This window comes from Mustela lutreola, chromosome 13 (genome assembly GCF_030435805.1).
Source record: "Mustela lutreola isolate mMusLut2 chromosome 13, mMusLut2.pri, whole genome shotgun sequence".
Taxonomy (NCBI): Eukaryota; Metazoa; Chordata; class Mammalia; order Carnivora; family Mustelidae; genus Mustela; species Mustela lutreola.
The window spans coordinates 85284897-85305583 of record NC_081302.1 but is presented as its reverse complement, the minus strand read 5'-3'; the positions used below and the strand labels follow the sequence as shown (position 1 = coordinate 85305583).

The following is a 20687-nucleotide window of genomic DNA, read 5'->3' as shown; positions in this document are numbered from 1 at the left end:
GTTAATCAGGGAAAAATTATGTAACTTTTATGTGAGAGGTGCTAGGCTTACTCAAGGGATAAAATTCTAGCTAGTTCCAAGGACTTTATAATCTTAGGAGGGAAAATGAAATGGATACATATATTCAAAGCATAATGTAATAAGTATTGAAAAGAGTACAAATGTTATGGGACCACAAAAAGAGGTTATTTGTCACTAGTTGGGACAATCAGCAAAGACTGTTTAGAAGATAAATTTCAGTTGAATCTTAAAAGGTGTGTACAATTAAGACTGATTTGAGATATGGGAAGGGCATTGCAGATGAGGATGTAAGTGAATAAATAAAGAGCCCACGTAGAATCCATTTTATCTGAGGAGATCAACCCCATGCTAAAAGTAAAAAACTGAAACACCAATTTAGTCATTAGTAAGTACTTAAAAGAATAATGGTCTCTTTCGTTTAGTTTGTTCTCATGGAAAAATTGCTGAGACACATATCCTTCCTTTTCAGCTTTTTCTAAGATCTGTCAGTTAGATCAAGTTTGTTAAAGGTTTTGTTCAAGAATTCTATACTGTTACTGATTTTTTTGGGTTGGGGGGGCTACTACTAGTTATGTTAGAAAGATATCAAAATTTACACTGGATTTATTTCTTTTTTTTAGAGTTTTGCTTTATATATTTGGAGCAAGAACTATTTCGAATTATTATATTTTCAATGTAAATTGAGCCTAATATTATTTTTTATGTCCTATATCTAGTCATGCTGTTTGTCTATTTTGTCAGATATTGATATATTCATGGGGCTACAGAAGCTCTCTTTTGTCTAGTGTGTGCATGATATGTCTTTCCCATCTGTTTACTTCCAACTTCTCCATATCCGTATATTTAAGATGTATTTCTCATTAACATAATGTAACTGAGTTTTTTTCTTAAAATGTGGTCGGAAGTATTTAGTTCATTTACATTTAATGAAATTACTGATTTGGTTTTAACTTGTCTATTTGCTTTTTGTTTTCTCTGACTCTTTTATGTATCATTTTCTCTTATTTCTTGCCTTCTTTTATTTCTTTTTTTATTATTCCATATCTTCCCAATGTTATCTTGTGTGTTTATATTCTTTAACCATTCTCTCTAGTGTTTTCCTGAAGATTACAATACTCATCTTTAAATTATTAAAGTCTAGTATTACTTAGAGTTTTACTACTTCCTTGACAATGCCAGAATTTTACATTTTCAACTGTTTTGGGGTTCTATAATTTCTATTTATTCCTTTTTTATACTTTCCAGTTCTCTGCTGAAGTTATCAATCTTGTCTTTTAATTCGTTGATCATATTAATCATAGTTATGTTGAAGTCTGTGTCTGACATTTCCATTATATGTATCCTTTTCTGAGTTTCTTTCTAGTCTTTTGTTTCTCTTCCCTTTTCATTAGGTAGTCTTGCCTCCTGTATGTCAGGTTGTTTTTGATTCAACGTCAGGCATTGTAAATGAAAAATTTTAGAGATAATTTAAGGGTATATGTCTGAGTTGTCAGTATAATAATGACTAGGTACATGCGGCTATGTACATTTAAATTATTTATAATAAAGTAAAATATAAAAATTCAGATTACACCAGTCACTCACATTTCAAATGCTCAATAGCCACATGTGGCTAATAGCTCTTACCAGAAAGGGCGGATAAAGAACATTTTCACCACTGCAGAAAAGTTCCACTGTTTAGCGCAACTCTATATGATCTTACCTTTCACTGGAGAATTTACTTTTGCTTATGGTCCTAGAGACATTAGGAGTCCTGGCTAACCTTAATTCAGTTGAGTTTGAGATGGTTCCTAATTGGACTTCAGTTTTATGAAGGCTTGTATGCTTTTTATCTACTTTCAGTTGTAGAGTATAGCCTTTTGAGATCACAGTCAAAGCCTAGAGGATTACCAAGGCTGCCTCCGTGGCAGCATCCCCTCCCAACTCCAACATTTTATGTCTTAAGAGAGTCTTTAGATAGCTGTGTTCAGCTACTTAGTCATGCCTTTTGGAGAAAAGCAGGCTCAAATGCAGGCATACTTCTCTAGCTTTTCCTTTTCCATAGCTTGAAACCTTGTTAATTATTCACTGCCTTTTTGATTCTCTAATATATTCAAATTGATTTTTTATAAAAATATTTTTGTCTTGGGGCACCTGGGTGCCTCAGTTGTTAAGCGTCTGCCTTTGACTCAGGTCATGATCCCAGGGTCCTTGGATCAATTTTAGTATATGTGCTGCCGAAGCGAGCACTAGGGTCCTTGGATCAAGCCACGCATTGGGCTCTCTGCTTAGGAGTAAGCTTGCTTCTCTCTCTTCCACTCTCCTGCTTGTGCCCCCTCTCTTGCTGTGTGTCTCACTGACAAATGAATACATAAAATCCTTTAAAAAAAAAAAAAAAAGAGGGAGAGACAATCCTTAAAAAAATTTTTTTTAAATGTTCCCAGCTTTTTTAGTTATTCTTAGTGGGAAGGTTATTTAAAGTTGTTTAAAACAGCAGTCCGTCATAACCAGAAGTAGAGCTCTTGTACTAATGATGCTTTAATCAAATATTTCAAACAAATATGCCTAACAACTAACACAAGGAACATTGTGTTAGTTGGGAGATTACCATCTACATGGTCCTGTTTGATTCCAATTACTATTTTGGCATCAGGATATCCTTATTTCAAAGATGAGAAAATTTAGGTTCAAAAAGGTATGAATAAAAACAGCAGGTAGAAGGAGAGCTGAAATTTAAACGCAGATTCTCTGATGCAAGATCCTGTGTCTCTCGGCCTAGTGGCTGGCAGTAGTCAGTATACATAATGAATGATTGAAGCAGTCATGAAAACTAACCTTTCTCATTGGTACCTCAGATAATTCTCAAGTTTCTTTAATCCTTTAAAATGAATTCCAGAAAAACTCTCCTTCTTAATACTTTAAAATACCTGGGATCCTTAATATTTAGAGTAATTTAAGAGAAGTTATTCTAAATATTATATAAATATTTCTCTATTGAAGAGTCTATATTTCCCATTGCTTTTCTAGTTTTCTATTGTATAGCTTAATTTGAATTCTATTAACTATGTTTTTTTTCCTCCCCAAGATAACTGCTAAAATACCAAGCACAGCAGTTACTAGACCTGTAGCTACTGGATATGGGGTAGGTTTACTTTAGCTAAAAATGCTAAGGTGCTTTTTCTTACCCATAAGTTCACTTTAGGCAGTTCTAAATAATTTGAGTTATCTTTCCGTCTGTGACCCAGATATATTTTTCATTTTAGATAGTTACAAACCTTATAAAGGTCTAATTTGATTAATAGCTTTTATATTATAGTCACTTTGATTATAAATTTATCAGAAAATATTTTATTATCATTTCTATTTGTAAACCTTGTGTTTTTTGATTGACTTCCTTTCATTTTTTGTGTAGTATTACCAAGTCTCATGTGTATTCCATTCATATTTTTATGTGAAGTTAAATGTTATATAAAAGTAATGATGTTTATATTTTAAAACCTACCAATTAATACATGAAAAATAAAATTATAAAATTTGAGAAAATTTTCAGAGGCATATATTTCAGTGTTGCTTTTATTTGAGATATTTGGAGGAAAGATGCTATATAAAAATCCATAAAGAAAAGGTTTGAAGTCTTGCCCAAATTTGGATGTCTTTAGCATCCAAAGGGAGAATGGGAGAAAAATGGAAGAATGAAGTAGAATAGTATTTCCTAGTCTTTATTGTAATATTCCATAGGGATCAGAAAATTGGTTTTAGTACCTTGAAGTCTAGGACACTTGACTTCATATTTATTGATATGAATAAGGAAATTAGTCATACACATAATGTAACTGTGTGTTAAGTGGAACATGGTTTTATTAATCAGCCTAAGCTTGTATTACTCATAAATTTTGAGTTTTGGTGGTGCTTCAGAATATAAAACAGCAAACATTTTCTGTGAAGAGCCAGGCAGTATAGGCTCTGCAGGTCATAGTTCCTAGTTGCAGCTACCAAACTCTGCATTTGTAGTATAGAAGCTGCTGTAGATAGTGTGCAGACCAGTGGGGTATGGCTGTACTCCAATAAAATGTTATTGACAAAGGCTGACAGTTGTAGTTTGCTGAGACTTGTTTTAGAGTTTTATTGTTTAGTCTTATATCCTTAGGTTATAAATGGAAAAGATTAGGTTTACTTGCCAACTGAATGAAGATAAAAGTTATGAAGAAAATTTTTATAACTTGGTTTTTATAAAATTAAATGTAGATTTTTTTTGAATCATTTTAATTTAGTTTTCTGTTTACTAGTCCAAGACATCCCTGGCATCCTCGATGGGAAGACCAATGACAGGGGCTATTCAGGTATCTCTGTCATGTGGTTGTTCATTTTGGGCCTCTCTTGTGACTTAGAATATTATTGCCGACACTTTTTATTATATTATTTTAAAATGTTAAAGAAGGTGTTTCTTATATAAAGAACATGATTCTTTAAATTTTGGGCTGAAGTTTAGACTGTTCAGAATCTTTGGAGTCAAAATCTCATTGGATTTACTCAGGTCTCAAATGAAATCCCATTGGGGAGTGGACATAGAACTGATAGTTTGCTTGTGTAGTGAACTTTGGGTCCCATTTTTCCTATGCTATAACTTGTAAGAATTTCTGTAGTTTCTCTCATAGGCATATAGGAGACCAAAAAGTAGAGGAGTAGGCAGCTAATAACCTATATAACTTATATTAGGTGCTATATAAAAATCTTTTGAGTTTTTCTTTCCAAACTAGGCGTAAGATACGTTAAAGCAAGGAATTGAAATTTTATAGGGGGAAGGGAAAGTAGAGACAGAACTGACACATGAGGAGGCAGGTGTAAGGAAAAAGCAGAGAGTGATTAAAAATAAGTGTTAAAGCAGTGTCTGGGGGCACAGTCAAATAAACGTCCAACTCTTGGTTTCAGCTCAGGTCATGATCTCAGAATTGTGAGATCAAGCCTTGCATGAAGCTCTGCATTCAGCTCAGAGTCTGCTTAGAGTTTCTCTCTTCCTTTCTCTCTGCCCCTCCCCACCACACGTGTGCATGCTCTCTCTCTCTCTCTCTGTCAAATAAATGAATAGGTCTTTTTAAAAAAATCAGAAAAACTGGGACTAAAAAAAAAAAAGGGACTATGTTAATATATGTCCAGAACTAGAAATAAGAAGCAAATCTTAATTTAAGAACACCTTTTAAATGATTTTTTTTCTTTCAAGGATGGAGTTACTAGACCAATGACAGCAGTGAGAGCAGCTGGTTTTACCAAAGCAGCTTTGAGAGGTTTGTTCTATTATCTTTTCTAATAACTTTTTTCAGATGTTTTAATGTTGTTACTGTGTTTCTGTGTGTAAATGTAAAATGTTACCATTTTAAATACAAAGTGTGCTGACCTGTACATTAAAAATGTCTGCATTTTAAAAAAACTAAAAAATGTAATTTATTTTATATAAGTTAAAGCCTAATTAAAAATTTACAGGTGAAAATAGTATTATATCAATAGAATAGTTAAAAACTCAATACCAGCATGATTGATTATTACTTGCATGATTGATAATTTAGAGTTCCTAGAGTTAGGATAGATTACTGTGGAGGAGAAATAAATGCTGAAAGAATACTCATTTTTGTTTTCACATTTTATTTATAAAATTTGATGTATGTTAAAATTTTACCAATTTCTTGATATATAAAGTGTTTATATAAACATAATAAATGTCCTGGCTATTTAATAAATAGGTAATTTAAGCCATTTAATAAATAGGTAAATTTAACTTATACAAGTTTTCTTTAATTATTTGTATCACAAATTCAATATGAGCTCTTGAATTGTATCTCAGGCTCTGCATTTGACCCCCTTGGTCAGTCAAGGGGCCCTGCTCCTCCTCTGGAAGCCAAAAATGAAGATAGGTATGTAAGTTCTCATGTTGTTTTAGTGTTGTGTATTTTTAATTTTTATTTTCCAAATACATAATTTTCAGGTATTTTAAAAGGTCATGTGAGTAGTACCCCTATATAGGTTCATGGCAGCATTATTTATAAGCCAAGATATGGAAGCAGCCCAAGTGTCCATCAATTCATGAATGGATAAAGATGTGGTGTATATATTGATTGTGTGTGTGTGTATGTGTGTGTGATGGAATATTATTCAGCCATTAAAAAGAATAAAGTCTTGTTATTTGCAATGACATTGAAGGAACTGGAGAGTATACTACCAAGTGAAATAAGTCAGAGAAGGATAAATGCCATATGATTTCACTCTATGTAAAATTTAAGTAAACAGGGAGGGGAAGATAGCAGAGTAGGACCCTACCCCCACTTCTTGAGGCTCACCTCATCCCACACATATAACTAGATAACTATCAAGTCATCCTAAATACTCCAGAAATCTGAAGACTGGCAGAACAAATTCCATAACTAAAGGTAGAGAAGAGGATACATTGAAGAAAGTAGGAAGTATGGAGACAGGGTTTAGGACAGAAACATGGCAGCTGCAGTGGTCAGAGAGCTGTGGTAGTGGGGAAGAGTGAGAGACAGACTAACAGGAGAGTGCATAAGGAAAACTGAATGACATAGATTTGGCTTGAAAAGCCAAAAGGGCCAAATTTCATGGATTCTGGCAAGCAGTGGGACTTAAAGCCTAGATTTTTTTTTTAATTATTGTTTATTTATTTATTTGACAGAGAGATCACAAGTAGGCAGAGAGGCAGGCAGGTGGGAGTTGTGGGGGAGGAAGTAGGCTCCCCGCTGAGCAGAGAGCCCCATGAAGGCTCGATCCCAGGACCTTGGGACCATGACCCCGAGCCAAAGACAGAGGCTCAACCCACTGAGCCACCCAGGTGCCCCAAAGTCTAGTGTTTTAAAGGTTAGCAGGCATGGCCAAGATAGAGCCTGGCAGCCATTGCATTACTCTTGGAAAGAAGGCAGATAAATGACCCATGGACACAAGGCAAGGAAACAGTAATCTGAGGAGTGCCTGGGGCACACAGTGGGGAGGTTATTTGCTCAAGTCAGAGGGTGTCCCAGAGAGACAGTGTTCATGGAGAGACCTTGCCAGGAACAAATAAATGGGCTGTTGCCATTTCCCTCCCTTGCCCTTCAGCATAAGTATAGGACCACCTGTAGGAACCAACACAGTGCAGACGTTTGCTACCTAACTTGCATACACCAAGCCCCATCCCCTATACTCCAATGAAAACGCACTTTGCAGTTAGGATTATGTAAGTCCCAGTACTACAGATCCCTCCCCAGAAGACCAGACCAAACCCCTACCAGCACTGCACCTCCCAAGGAGGGAATTTTGCAGACTCTCAGTTCCAATGACAGTGGTAACAGGTCTCATTTCATAAACAGGTAAGAGAATACTTCATTAAAATTTTTGAGATTCAGACCAGGGACCAAAAACTGTTCACAGCAGGCAAAGAGAGCCTCTGCAGGTGACGGGCCCGAAGGATAAAGTGGCCAGGACACAACAGCAGGTGCACATAGTACAAACTGGAGACACTCCTGGAAGCGCCAGGCCCTGGGGAACATGGGACGCTATACAGCAGGGCACTACAGGACTTCTTCTTTATAAGGCCACTATCCTCAAGAACAGGAGACATAGTTGACTTTCCTAATACAGAGAAGTTTGCACAGAGACTTAGAATGAGAAGGTAGAGGAATTTGTCCCAAATGAAGGAACAGAGGATAAGGCAACAGCAGGAGATCTAAGCGAAACACATAGAAATAAAATGACTGAGAGAGAATTTAAAGTAGTGATCATAAAGATGTTCACTGGACTTGAGGAAAGAGTGAAAGACATTGAGACCCTTAATACAGATATAAGGTATACCAGAAGTAAAAGTATGATAGATGAAATGAGAAACCTGCATCGTGGAAGGAACAGCAGTCTGGAAGAAGCAGAGGGACGAATTAATGACATAGAAGACGAGAGTAGTGGAGAGTAATCAAGCTGAAGAAAAGAGAGAAAAAAAATACAGAAAATGAGAATAGACTTAAGGAATTCATTGACTCCACCAAATGTGATAACAGCCATATTATAAAAGTCCATCAAAAGAAAAGGGGGAGCAGAAAATTTATTTGAAGAAATAATAGCTGAAAGCTTCCCTAATCTGGGGAAGAAGACAGATATCCAGAGCCAGGAGGCACACAGAATACCCATCAAAATCGACAAAAGTGACCCATACCAAGATCTACTGTAATTAAAATGGCAAAATATAGTGATAAAGAAGAAAATGTTAAAAGCAGCAAGATAAAAGAAGACAGTAACTTACAAGGAAAAATCCATTAGGCTAAGCAGAGATTTTTCAGCAGACACTTTCCAAGCCAGAAGGAAGCAACCCGATATATTAAAAATGCTGAATAGGCAAAATTTTCAGACAAGATTACTCTATCCAGAAAGACTCATTCAGAATAGGAGGAGAGATAAAGAGATTCCCAGACAAACAAAAACTAAAGGAGCTCATTACCACTAAACCAGCCCTGCAAGAAATGTTTAAAGGGGATTCTCTGAGTGAAAAGGGAAGACCAAAAGTGACAGTGAGAAAGTAAGAAACACAAAAGCAGTAAAAATATTTTATTTAAAAACCAGTCAAGGAACTCAAAAGGATGTAAAATATGACATCATATACCTAAAGTGAGGGGATAACAGGAGTGAAGAATGGGTTCAAACTCAAACAGCCATCAACTTAATATAGATGGCTATATGCAGAAGATGCTATATACAAACCTAATGGTGACTGCAAACCAAAAAATAATAAATATGGAAAGAATAAAGAGAAAGAAATCCAAATATATCACTAAAGAAAACTATAAAACAGAGAAAGACCAAAAGAAAGGATCAGAGAAAAATCTTCAGAAACAACTACAAAACAAGTAATAAAATAGCAATAAATACATAGCTATCAATAATTACTTTTCATGTAAATGGACTAAACATTCCAATCAAACGACACAGGGTAACAAAATGGATTAAAAAACAGCCCAGAGGGGCCTGGGTGGCTCAGTGGGTTAAGCCTCTGCCTTGGGCTCAGGTCATGGGCTCTCTGCTCAGTGGGGAGCCTGCCTCCCTCCCTCTCTCTGCCTACCTCTCTGCCTACTTGTGATCTGTCAAATAAATAAAATCTTAAAAAAAGAAAAAAACAACAACAAAACCCATCTATACGCTGCCAACAAGAGACTTATTTTAGACCTAAAGCCACCTGCAGATTGAAAGTGAGGGGACGGAGAAACATTTATTATGTAAAGGGATGTCAAATAAAGCCAGAGTAGTAATACTTACATCACAAAAACTAGACTTTAAAACAAAGACTGTAACAAGAGACAAAGAAGGACACTATATAATAATTGAGGAGACAATCCAACAAGGAGATATGACAATTATAAACATTTCTGCACCCAACATGAGAGCACCCAAATGCATGAAACAATAACAAACATAAAGGAAATAATTGCTAATAATACAATAACTGTAATGGACTGTAATGCCCCACTTACATCAATGGACAGATCATCTAAATAGAAAATCGACAAAAGAAACAATAACTTTGCGTGACACACTGGAACAGATGGGTTTCACAGATAGATTTAGAACATTCCATCCTAAAACAGCAGAATACACATTCTTTTCAAGTCCAGGACCAGAAAGGCTTCACAGGGAAATTCTTCCAAACATTTATTTTTTTTTTTTTTTTTTTTTTTTTTTTTTTCTTCTTCCAAACATTTAAAGAAAAGTTAAGACCTATTTTTCTCAAACTATTCCAAAAAATAGAAAGGGAAGGATTATTTTCCAATTCATTCTATGAGACCAGCATCACGCTGATACCAAAACCAGATAAAGATACCAGAAACTGAGAACTACAGACCAATATCTCTGATGAACATAGATACTAAAATCTTCAACAAAATACTAGGAAACAGGACCCAACATAAATTTTAAAAATTGTTCACCATGATTAAGTGGGATTTATTCCTGGGTTCCAAAAGTGGTTTGATAGATTTGGCAAATCTATCAATGTGATACATCACATCATTAAGAAGAAAGATAACCACAGGATCATTTTAATAGACACAGGAAAAGCATTTGACAAAGTACAACATCCATTCATAATAAAAACCCACGAAGTAAGTTTAGAGGCAACATACCTCAACATATATGAGACACCCCCCAACACATATCCTAAGCGGGGAAAAAAAGACCTTTTCCCCTAAAGGTCAGGAACAAGATAGGGAAATCCACTCACCACTTTTAGTCAACATAGTACTGAAAGTCCTAGCCACGGAAATCAGGCAACAAAAAAATATAAAATGTATCCAAATGGGCAAGGAATTAAAACTTTCATTATTTACAGATGACATGATACTATATATAGAAAATCAGGAAGACTTTGCCAAAAAACTGCTAGAACTGATAAATTCAGGGAAGTTTCAGATACAAAATCAAACTACAGAAATCTGTCGCATTTTTATATGCCAATAGTGAAGTAGCAGGAAGCGAAATTTAAAAAAAAAAAAAAAAAACAGTTCCAGATATAACTGCACCAAATATAATAAGATACCTAGGAATAAATCTAACCAAAGTGAAGAGTTTTACTCTGAAAACTATAAAATATTGATGAAAGAAGTTGAAGACAACACAAAGACATTCCATGCTCATGGGTTGGAAGAACAAATAAATTGTTAAAATGTCTTGGGGCGCCTGGGTGGCTCAGTGGGTTAAGCCGCTGCCTTCAGCTCAGGTCATGATCTCAGGGTCCTGGGATCAAGTCCCGCATCAGGCTCTCTGCTCAGTGGGGAGCCTGCTTCCTCCTCTCTCTGTCTGCCTCTCTGCCTACTTGTGATCTCTCTCTGTCAAATAAATAAATAAAATCTTTAAAAAAAAATAATAAAATAAAATAAAATGTCTGTTACCCAGAGCAATCTACATGTTTAATGCAATCCCTATCAAAATACAAATAGCCTTTTTCACAGAACTAGAACAAACAATCCCAGAGTTTGTGTAGAAACACAAAAGAGCCCAAATAGCCAAAGCAGTCTTGGTAAAGAAAAGCAAAGGAGGCATCACAATTCCAGACTTCAGGTTATATTACAGAACTGTAGTATACAAAACAGTATGGTTCTGGCACAAAAATGGATACAAAGTTCAACGGAACAGAATAGAATATCCAGAAATAAACTGCAACTGTATGGTCAGTTAATCTTGGACAACACAGGAAAGAATATCCGATGGGAAAAAGACGGTCTCTTCAACAAATGGTATTGAGAAAACTGAACAGCCAGCCATGTGCAGAAGAATGAAATTGGGGTACTTTCTTACACCATACACAAAAATAAGCTTAAAATGGATTAAAGATCTAACTGCGAGACCTGAAACCATAAAAATCTTAGGAAAGAACGCAGGCAGTAATTTCTTGGACATCAGCCATAGTAACATTTTCTAGATATGTCTCCTGAGAGAAGGGAAGTAAAACCAAAGATAAAATATTGGGACTACATCAAACTAAAAATCTTTCTGCATAGCAAAGGAAACAACCAATAAAACTAAAAGGCAAGCTATGGAAGGGGAGAAGATATTTGCAAATTACCTATCCAGTTAAAGGTTAGTATCCTAGAGAGAGAGAGAGAGAGCACTTATAAAACTCAACACCCAAAAAACAAATCCAGTTAAAAAATGGACAAAAGACATGAGCAGACATTTCTCCAAAGAAGACATCTAGACAGCCAACAGACACATGAGATGATGCTCATCATCAGTTACTATCAGGGAAATGCAAATCAAAACTATAGTGAGCTAATCCCTCACTCCTGTCAGAATGGCTAAAGTCAACAACACAAGAATCAGCAGGTGGTGGCTAGGACGCGGATAAAGGGGAGCTCTCATGCACTGTTGGTTTGAATTGAAACTGGTGCAGCCACTATGGAAAACAGTATGGAGTTTCCTCAAAAAGTTAAAAATGGAGCTACTGTTCAGTCTAGCAATAGCACCACTAAATATTTATCCAAGGAATAAAAAAAAATACAAATTAAAAGTGGTACATGCACTCCTGTGTTTATAGTAACATTATTTATAATAGCCAAATTATGAAAGCAGCCTAGGTGTTCATAGATAAAGGAATGGAAAAAGAAGATGTGGCGTATATATATATATATATTTGGTGGAATGTTATTCAGCCGTAAAAAAATGAAACCTTGGCATTTGCAAGGACATGGATGGAGATAATGCTAAGTGAAATAAGTCAGAGAAAGACAAATACCAGCTGATTTCATTCCTATGTGAAATTTAAGAAACAAATGAGCAAAGGAAAAAAAAGAGGCAAATAGGGAAAGAGAGTCTTAACTATGAAAAACAAACTGATGGTTACCAGAGTGGAGATAGATGGGGGATAGGGGAAGTAGGTGATGAGAAGGAGTATACTTGTCATGATGAGCACTGGGTGATTAATAGAAAGAGCTTTTGGGGATGCCTGGGTAGCTCAGTCAGTTATGCATCTGCCTTTGGCTCAGGGCATGATCCCAGAGTCCTGGGATAGAGCCCCACATTGGGCTCCCTGCTCAATGGGAAGCCGCTTCTCCCTCTCACACTCCCCTTGTTTGTGTTATCTCTCTCATTGTCTCTCTGTCTGTCAAATAAATAAATAAAAATCTTTTTTAAAGAAGTTTTTAAAAAAATTAATCATGTATTCTCAAAGTTCATGTATTCTAAAAGTTCATTTCAACAGAATAGTAATCAAAACATCATCTCTGGTTCTTGAAATAGGCAAAAGAACCAAGTCTAAGAAAAACAGCCTTGTGTGTTCTATGCAATTTTATTTTAATATTTTTGTGAAGATAAGTCTAATGTTTATAAATGCTAATATTGATTCTCTTAGAGAACAAATGGAGTTGAAAATGGAATAGGATATACTTATTTTAAAAGAATATTTCAATGAAAAAATTAAGAGAACATATAGGAAGAGTCATATCAATATTGAGAAATTTAATTTTTTAGAGCATTAACTTAGTTTTTTGCTAGTAGCTAAAGAGTAGCCAAGAGCTGTGGTAAAAATTCAGGTATAGGTACTTACTGGGATCTAAGTACCATTGATGGAAACATTTTACAAGTAGTAACATAAGCCAGTGTTTATGGAGTATTCACTGTGTGCTGCTGTGCAAGGGCTATATATAAATGAAGACTGAGATGTTTTTATCATTAGTTCATTTAGGGAGAAAGTAAACACAGCCGTCTTCACTTAGCATCTCTAATAAGTGGCAGGACTGAGTTTGAACCCAAGCTGTTTACAGAGCCTCTTGTTATTAAACACTATTTTTCTTCTGTATAATATTTAAAAATTGTAGTTCTTAAAGCCACTATTTGGGCTATTGTATAAATTACATAATTTCTCTTTTTCACTAACAAACCTCTACAGAAAATCTATTTTCTCTGTGTCCTAGTTAATGACAGCACATTGCTAATAAAAGTATGTTACTTTATTTAAATACCAGGTCATTTAGAACCCTTTCAGCTGCCAACATGAGGAAAACACACACGATAAGAAAATTTATTATCTTATTTAATAGGAAGTCTGGTGGAAAGGCACTTCTGGGGTTGGTTAATTTAACTGCTCAATAACATCATCCCTGGTTCAGCTTCTCTGTGGCTCTCTTGGCTTTTCTTAAGAGCTTGCCATCCTATCATGCCAAAAGAGCCCTGAGAGTTCAAAATCTCCATGTAGTTAATAAATCCTAGAGCCAGAAAGTTCCCAGTTTTGGGTCCCTTTCATAGAGCAAACAAAATCTTCCCAGGAAGCCTCTACCCTAAGCAAACCTGTCTTAATTTCTCACTGGCCAGAAGTGCATCATATGTGCATGACTGAACCAAACGTTTGGCAAGAGAATGAGACTCTTGACTAGTTTAGATCTGTATGCAAGGAGAAAAGATGGTGGCAGATTCCTGTGTGGGTAGGTGTCTTAACAGTGTCTGCATATAGAGTTCATTTTCCTGGCATTTGATAGGGATAAGGTAATTATTTTACTGTGTAAAATAGACACTAAAAAACACTGAAAGTTTTAGTGTCTTTATAACGTTTATAACTTTAAAATTTTGTATTCATGTTTTAGGTTTAATAATTATCTGTGAGTAATATCTGAAGACATTTATTAGGGTGTTTTGGACTATAAAATAGAATTCTGTACTTTGTTGTAACCTTTATAAGATGGCATTTATTATGCTCATTGCTCAGTAAGAAATTTGCAAATTTTTAGTAAATCAATAAAATTTGTATCCCACCTGACTAATTTTTAGTCAAAAAACATGATTCTATAGACAAAGCTATACTATTGAATTTATTCCTGTATTTTTTATAAGTCCATTTCTAGAAAACTAAAAGAACTACTGTGTATTCTCAAATATTCATAGTAAAATTTTACTTAGGCACTGATGTACATTCAGAGCATTGTGATACTTTGCTGGAATAAAGTGGTAGCAAAATGACATTAATGTTATTTTTGAAATGTGACTGATTTGGGAGTACTGTGTTTGCCACTAATTGAATCAGGATTTTTTAACTTCTTCCCATTGTTGGAAATACTCTCTAGAGTACCCATCTCATATTAAGTAATAATAATTTTCATCTCTTTTATGGGGTCTTCAGTTTTCTTCACTATAAAGTAAAGTTTTCATTTGTCATAGGGTCTAAGAAAGGATCTGCTTTCTTTTGGGCATCATAATGTAAAGCATGGGTCCTCGAATTACCTTACTTGGGTTTAAATCCTGGCACTATAACTTAACTGGCTGTGTGATCTTGGGCTTAAAAATTAACTTTCTAAACCAATTTCTCTATCAGTAAAATGATAATAACAGTAGTACTTATATCAGATGTTATTGGGAGGATTAAATGACATAATTAGGGTAAAGCATTTGGCTCAATATTAAATTACACTTGTGCCAAGTAATTAGTTTTATTAACCAAGATGTCATTTTTACTATTAATTATATAATTATTAAAAACAGTATTGCATTTGCTCTTTAATGCCATTTATACATTTGTTATCTGTAACCTATTCCTATAAAAGCACATAATGGACAATGTTACAGGTAAATTAAATTTTAATGTGTATTATTTGTGCTTGAATGAATCAGTACCTCTGCTTTTTCTTTAATAGTCCAGAAGAAAAGATTAGACAGTTAGAGAAGAAAGTAAATGAATTGGTAGAAGAAAGCTGTATTGCCAACAGCTGTGGAGACTTAAAATTGGTAAGTTCATAAACTTCTAGGATTCAAGATGGTGAAGTATATGTCATATGTATGTGCACAAATAAAAAGCAAATGTACAGATTTTCCCTGCTATCCAGAAGTAGAGCAAAATCTTTCATAAGCAAATAGCATCAAACAATTACTATGAATTTATATTGAAAAATCTTTAAGCATTCCTAGACCCGAAAACTAACCTCTCTCAGGCTTTTCTGATGTCTTGGGACACATCTTGCTAGTGGATACACAAAGAAAATCAAAATAAAGCACAGATGCTCACAGGCAGTCCAGAGCTCTGATGGCTTGATGCTGAGATGCTGAGTGCAGTGAGGCTGCTGTCGCTACTGGAGATGTGGGCTGCCTCTGGAAGGGTTTGCTACAAAACAGAGGTTGCACACTATTTCACTTCTTGCCTTTTTTTTTTTTTTTTGTAAAAGCAGAAATCTTCTTCATATTTCTTTGAGTTAGCAAGAAACAGGTGCTAATGTAGGTCTTTTGTTAAAGCAGAGTGGCGTTTTATGAACTTTAAAAAGTAAGGGATACCTGAATAATACACATGGGTATTTTGTTTGTTTGTTTGTTTGTTTGTTTTTTGCTGTTGACAGGCCTTAGAGTTTTCACTAAAGCAATTTTTTAAAAACAATGGGCAGCTGCTTCATAAAAATTCTCAGGTCAAAACAGTTGACTGATTTTGTAATTTTTTGACATTGGTCAATACAATAGGAAAACAAATTCTGGTGGAATGGTTGGTTAAATTTTGCAGCCTTGGTGGCCTATTGAATTAGAATCAAAGCCTGCTGAAAGGCATAGCTACCATGGTCCACATGCAGTACTAAGTGTTGCTTTCTTATTTGAACCTCACTACCCTAAAATACTCTTTTCTAAGTAAACTACAAAATCATAGTTTGCTTTTTGGTACCCCCAACTCTGGTTTTTCGTGCCTTTTTTAAAAAAAAAGATTTTATTAATTTATTTGTCAGAGAGAGAGAGAGCATAAGGAGAAGGAGTGGCAGGAAGAAGGAGAAACGGGCTCCCTGCTGAGCAAGGTGCCCTTTGCAGGACTCCTTTCTGGACCCCAAGATCATGACCTGAGCAGACACTTAACCATCTGAGCCATTCAGGCATCCCTCTGCTTCTCTTTTTTTAATTAAATATTTTTGGGGCACCTGGGTGGCTCAGTAGGGTAAGCGTCTGCTTTCAGCTCAGGTCATGATCTCAGGGTCCTGGTATTGAGCCCTGCATAGGGCTCTCCATTCAGTGGCAAGTCTGCTTCTCACTCTCACTTGGTGATCTTTCATTCTCTCAAATAAATAAATAAATAGAATCTTAATAAATTAATTAAATATTTTTTCTTTATTTGCTTTGTCCTCATTACTTTGTCATACCATATAAGTGTACTTTCTAAGACTTAGTTATCACATTAATGAATATCATTAGAATTGTTCAGTATAAGAGCTACTTTTATTGCTCACAGAACTGGTGTTTTTTTTATCTAGCTCTAAAAAAAAAAAAAATCCTATGTTAAATTAATCTGCCTGTAGTTAGTCTCTTGGTGGAAATCAGGAAAAGGGTCTCGGCATTCTGAGTGGGATATAGGAGCCACACTAAGTAATAAGCATTTGTTATAATAGTGGATAGCAGTTCTCCTTTGATTTTTTCTGTGTTTTGAGCATCCCAGAAACCAAACAAATCCATCTAAATTTTTATCATATAAGTTGGAATTAATATACCCAAAGATTCAGGATTGGATGGAAAAAAGAAGAAAATACGTAGAGTCAAATCTAAATGGTGATAGCAGGTATGGTGATAAAGAAACTTGACTTGGGGCTAATATACTCTCCATTTTATCACTCATACTTCCTCTTTCTGGGGAGCAGTGGGGAGAACCTGTGGCAATTTTATGATGGTAAGTTCCACTTTAAACAAATACTCTGGGTTCTTTTGTTTTCAAGGGGAGTTTATTGTAAGAGTATAGGAGGGCATACTGGGAATCCAAGGAAGTATAAGGAATCCAACCAAGCTTCATATGCAAATATCTTTCAAAAGCATAAAATGCTCATAATGAATGCTTAAAGGAATTTACAAATTAAGAACTTGATTTCAGGCCTTAGAAAAGGCAAAAGATGCAGGAAGAAAAGAGAGAGTCTTGGTGAGACAACGAGAACAAGTTACAACTCCAGAAAATATCAATTTGGATTTAACATACTCAGTAAGTATAAAATACCTGTTGAGTAAAATTATTTTGGCTAGGATTTGTAGATTCTGAAAGTTTTTTTCTTTTTTCTTATTTTCCGTTGTTTTTTTTTTTTAATTTTTATGAAGACTTTATTTTATTTTTATTTTATATTATTTTATTTAAATTCAGTTAGCTATTATAAATCTTATTGGACCTTAGGTGCTCAGAATTCAATTAATAGACATCTTTATGAAGTTCATGAGGCACTCTTTGTTCTGTGCAGAGACTTTTTTTTATTTAATTAGTTTTTAATAACTTAAGAAATACCCACAAACCCTCCACCCAATGACTCTATTTCTGGAAGATTGCTAATATTTATGCTCTGTTTTTAGTGTGGTTACTTTAATGAAATTCTAATGTGGACTTTTTGTTTATGATTTTTAAGAACTTCCAACTAGGTAATTAATACAGTGTTCTGTGAGGGTAGTGAAAAAAAACAAAAGCTAATTTCTTACAGAACTTTTTTTAATTCTAAAAAGACACTAGATGTTTATACTGGTGTTTTAAAAGGGTGTATTTTTTTTTAAAGGGTGTATTTTTAATGGGAAATGTGTTCATCTGCCATACAAATGGGAAAAAAGGGCATTTGAAACTTTGAATAGGAATTTTTAGATGTTTATTCTTAGTAGCTAGTATCTTTAAATTCCATAGAATCTTTAGGGAATAGTTTCTAGTGATCTTTTTTTTTATCTGTAGGAAGGTAAATTTCTATAACTTAGTGACTTAAATTATAATGTTGCATACAGAGAAATACTTTTTACAGTTTTGCATGTAAAGAAGTACACAAATGAATCTTTAAGATATTTCCACATAAGGTTTAATTTTTATTTACAAAGAAAATTTGACTCCCTATCTTACCTTCTCCTTTTATTACCAGCAACATTAACAATACAAGTTTATTCTTTGTAGGTCTTTCTGAGATTAATGGATGGCAAATACCACCTAAATTAGAAAGAATACTTATGAAATTAAGGTGCCGTATAGAGGATAGCTATACTTGTCTCAATTTTCAGCTTCATTTTGAATGCAAGATATTTCTGTGCATGCTTCACTTCCTAGTTGGTTGGGTATCTTGAGAAAGGCATCTAGCTTTGTTATAGGATCTTAATCTCTGAAAAGAGTATAAATAAAATGGGCCTATAATGGTCATTACATGTGTTTTTACAATGTTTATTCCTTAGGTTCTTTTCAACTTGGCTAGTCAATATTCAGCTAATGAAATGTATGCTGAAGCACTAAACACATATCAAGTTATAGTGAAAAATAAGATGTTTAGCAATGCAGGTGGGTATATGTAGTCAGTTTTCCCAGTAAGTATAATTCTTCTATTTTTTTCTAAAGTTTATGTATTTAAGTAATCTCTACAACCAGTGTGGTTCTCAAACTCATGATCCCAAGATCAACAGTCTCCCAAAATCAAGAGTTGCATGCTTTTCTGACTGAGCCAGCCAGGCAGACTGAGTATAGTAGTTTTGTAGTGTTAATTTACTTTTCCCCTTGTTTTCTTCAAATAATCTATGTTCTAAACAAATTTATGTTTATATGGAAGTGTCCTGCTTAAAGATACTGTTTATATGAAAACCCACATAAATACAAATGAAGAAACATATGTTGGTGTGAGGTATATTGCCTAAGAGTAAACAAAAAATGTATTGTTTGGTATAAGGTATATTGCCTAACAGTAAACAAAAATTATATTGTCATCACAAGTAGAATGAACCATTGCAAGCCCATCAAACATGCTTTGTTTGGTTCAATTGGTTAAGCAGCTACCTTTGGCTCAGGTCATGATCCCAGGGTCCTGGGATTGAGCCTGATTTAGGACTCCCTGTTCAAGTGGGGAGTCTCTTTCTCCCTTTTCCTTGCCCCTCCCCCTTTTTCATGCTCTCTCTTGCTCACCCTCTCTCTCTCTCAAGTAAATAAAATCTTTTAAAAAATTGCTTTTCCTTGTAAATTTATTCCCAAGAGACTACAGTTTATATATATATATATCATTTATATTGTGTAATTTTTTGGTAGTAGTGTTAAAGTTTATCAGAATTTCATTTCCTTTAATATATTAAAATATGTGTAGCATTATTGAATTTAATTTTTAAATTCTTTTTTTTTAAGAAAAGCACAATTCCAGTTTTATAATGTAAATCACTTGTTTTCTAGCCATATCTTCAGGCTTCACATTTCCATCTATCTTTAGTTCCATTTCCTTATGGGAGATTAGTGTGTAGATACAGGAAAATAGTATAACTCTTTAAAAGTGAAAATTTTAGTTAGTGTCTGAAGCTTCCTAACTTGAGAAAAGTGTCAAAGAATATGAAGTAAGGACATTTAAAATACAGAAGAAGTGAAGAAAATATAATATTATATATTCATTATTTTTTTATTAGGAAGATTGAAAGTGAATATGGGCAATATTTATTTAAAGCAAAGAAATTATTCCAAAGCCATTAAATTCTACCGAATGGCACTAGATCAAATTCCAAGCGTCCATAAAGAAATGAGGTAAGTTTACATAGGGATAACTTGGTGAAATTTAAGTGTTGCTTTTCAGAAACAAGATAACTCTTCTGACCTGTCACCAGTGGGTTGGATGTTTTTAGGTGTTTGTACATGTTAGGTGTTTAGATTTATGTTGGATCAGTAGCATTTTGGTGTGTTCCCCTATTGACTACTTACACACATTTATATAATGACTAGTTAAAGGTTAGAGACAAAATATGTAATCAATTAAAATAAGACAAAACTAATTGGCCTGTATAAGGGATAACCTAGCAGGCCATTAACGGCAAATATAAGTTACTGCCAACATAAAATCAAAACAACAGTCCTCTAGAACATAACAGACTACAGAATACCTTAATTCCTATAGGCTAGAAATTAAGACCACCTTATATTCTTGCTGTAGATTGAGAATGAAATAGTTCAGGAAGGAATTGCATTTGAATCTTAGAAGAGGGGAGAGGAGGAGGAAGCTGGAATATTTTCTATTCATACAATATTTCAGGAGCAGAAACAGCAAATTACCTTATGGTCTTGTAGTGACCTTGATACCATAGATGATTTCCAGGATATTTACTGATTATAATTTTCCTTGGGCTTAGTATAATTCCTCTGTGAAAGCTAGTTTACTTGTGAATGCCACCTTTAGTGATTATTTGTTTTTTAGTAATATATCATTATTATTGGGAAATATCTAGCTTCTAGGACACAATGCTCTTAGGCACTTTTA

The 20687-nt window shown here is 34.5% G+C and overlaps 1 protein-coding gene across 4 annotated transcripts in view; it reads left to right on the top strand.

Annotated features, from left to right (window-relative positions):
* IFT88 (intraflagellar transport 88) overlaps positions 1-20687 on the top strand; it is a 154540-nt gene that overhangs the window by 19008 nt on the left and 114845 nt on the right. For 3 of the 4 annotated variants that reach the window (XM_059144859.1, XM_059144857.1, XM_059144858.1), the window contains exons 4-11: positions 3086-3142; positions 4287-4340; positions 5219-5282; positions 5837-5906; positions 15138-15228; positions 17330-17434; positions 18643-18745; positions 19846-19960. In XM_059144859.1, coding sequence (XP_059000842.1) covers positions 3086-3142; positions 4287-4340; positions 5219-5282; positions 5837-5906; positions 15138-15228; positions 17330-17434; positions 18643-18745; positions 19846-19960 — 659 coding nt within the window. The remainder of the gene's footprint in view (positions 1-3085; positions 3143-4286; positions 4341-5218; positions 5283-5836; positions 5907-15137; positions 15229-17329; positions 17435-18642; positions 18746-19845; positions 19961-20687) is intronic. The other variant, XM_059144860.1, reaches the window with a different exon arrangement.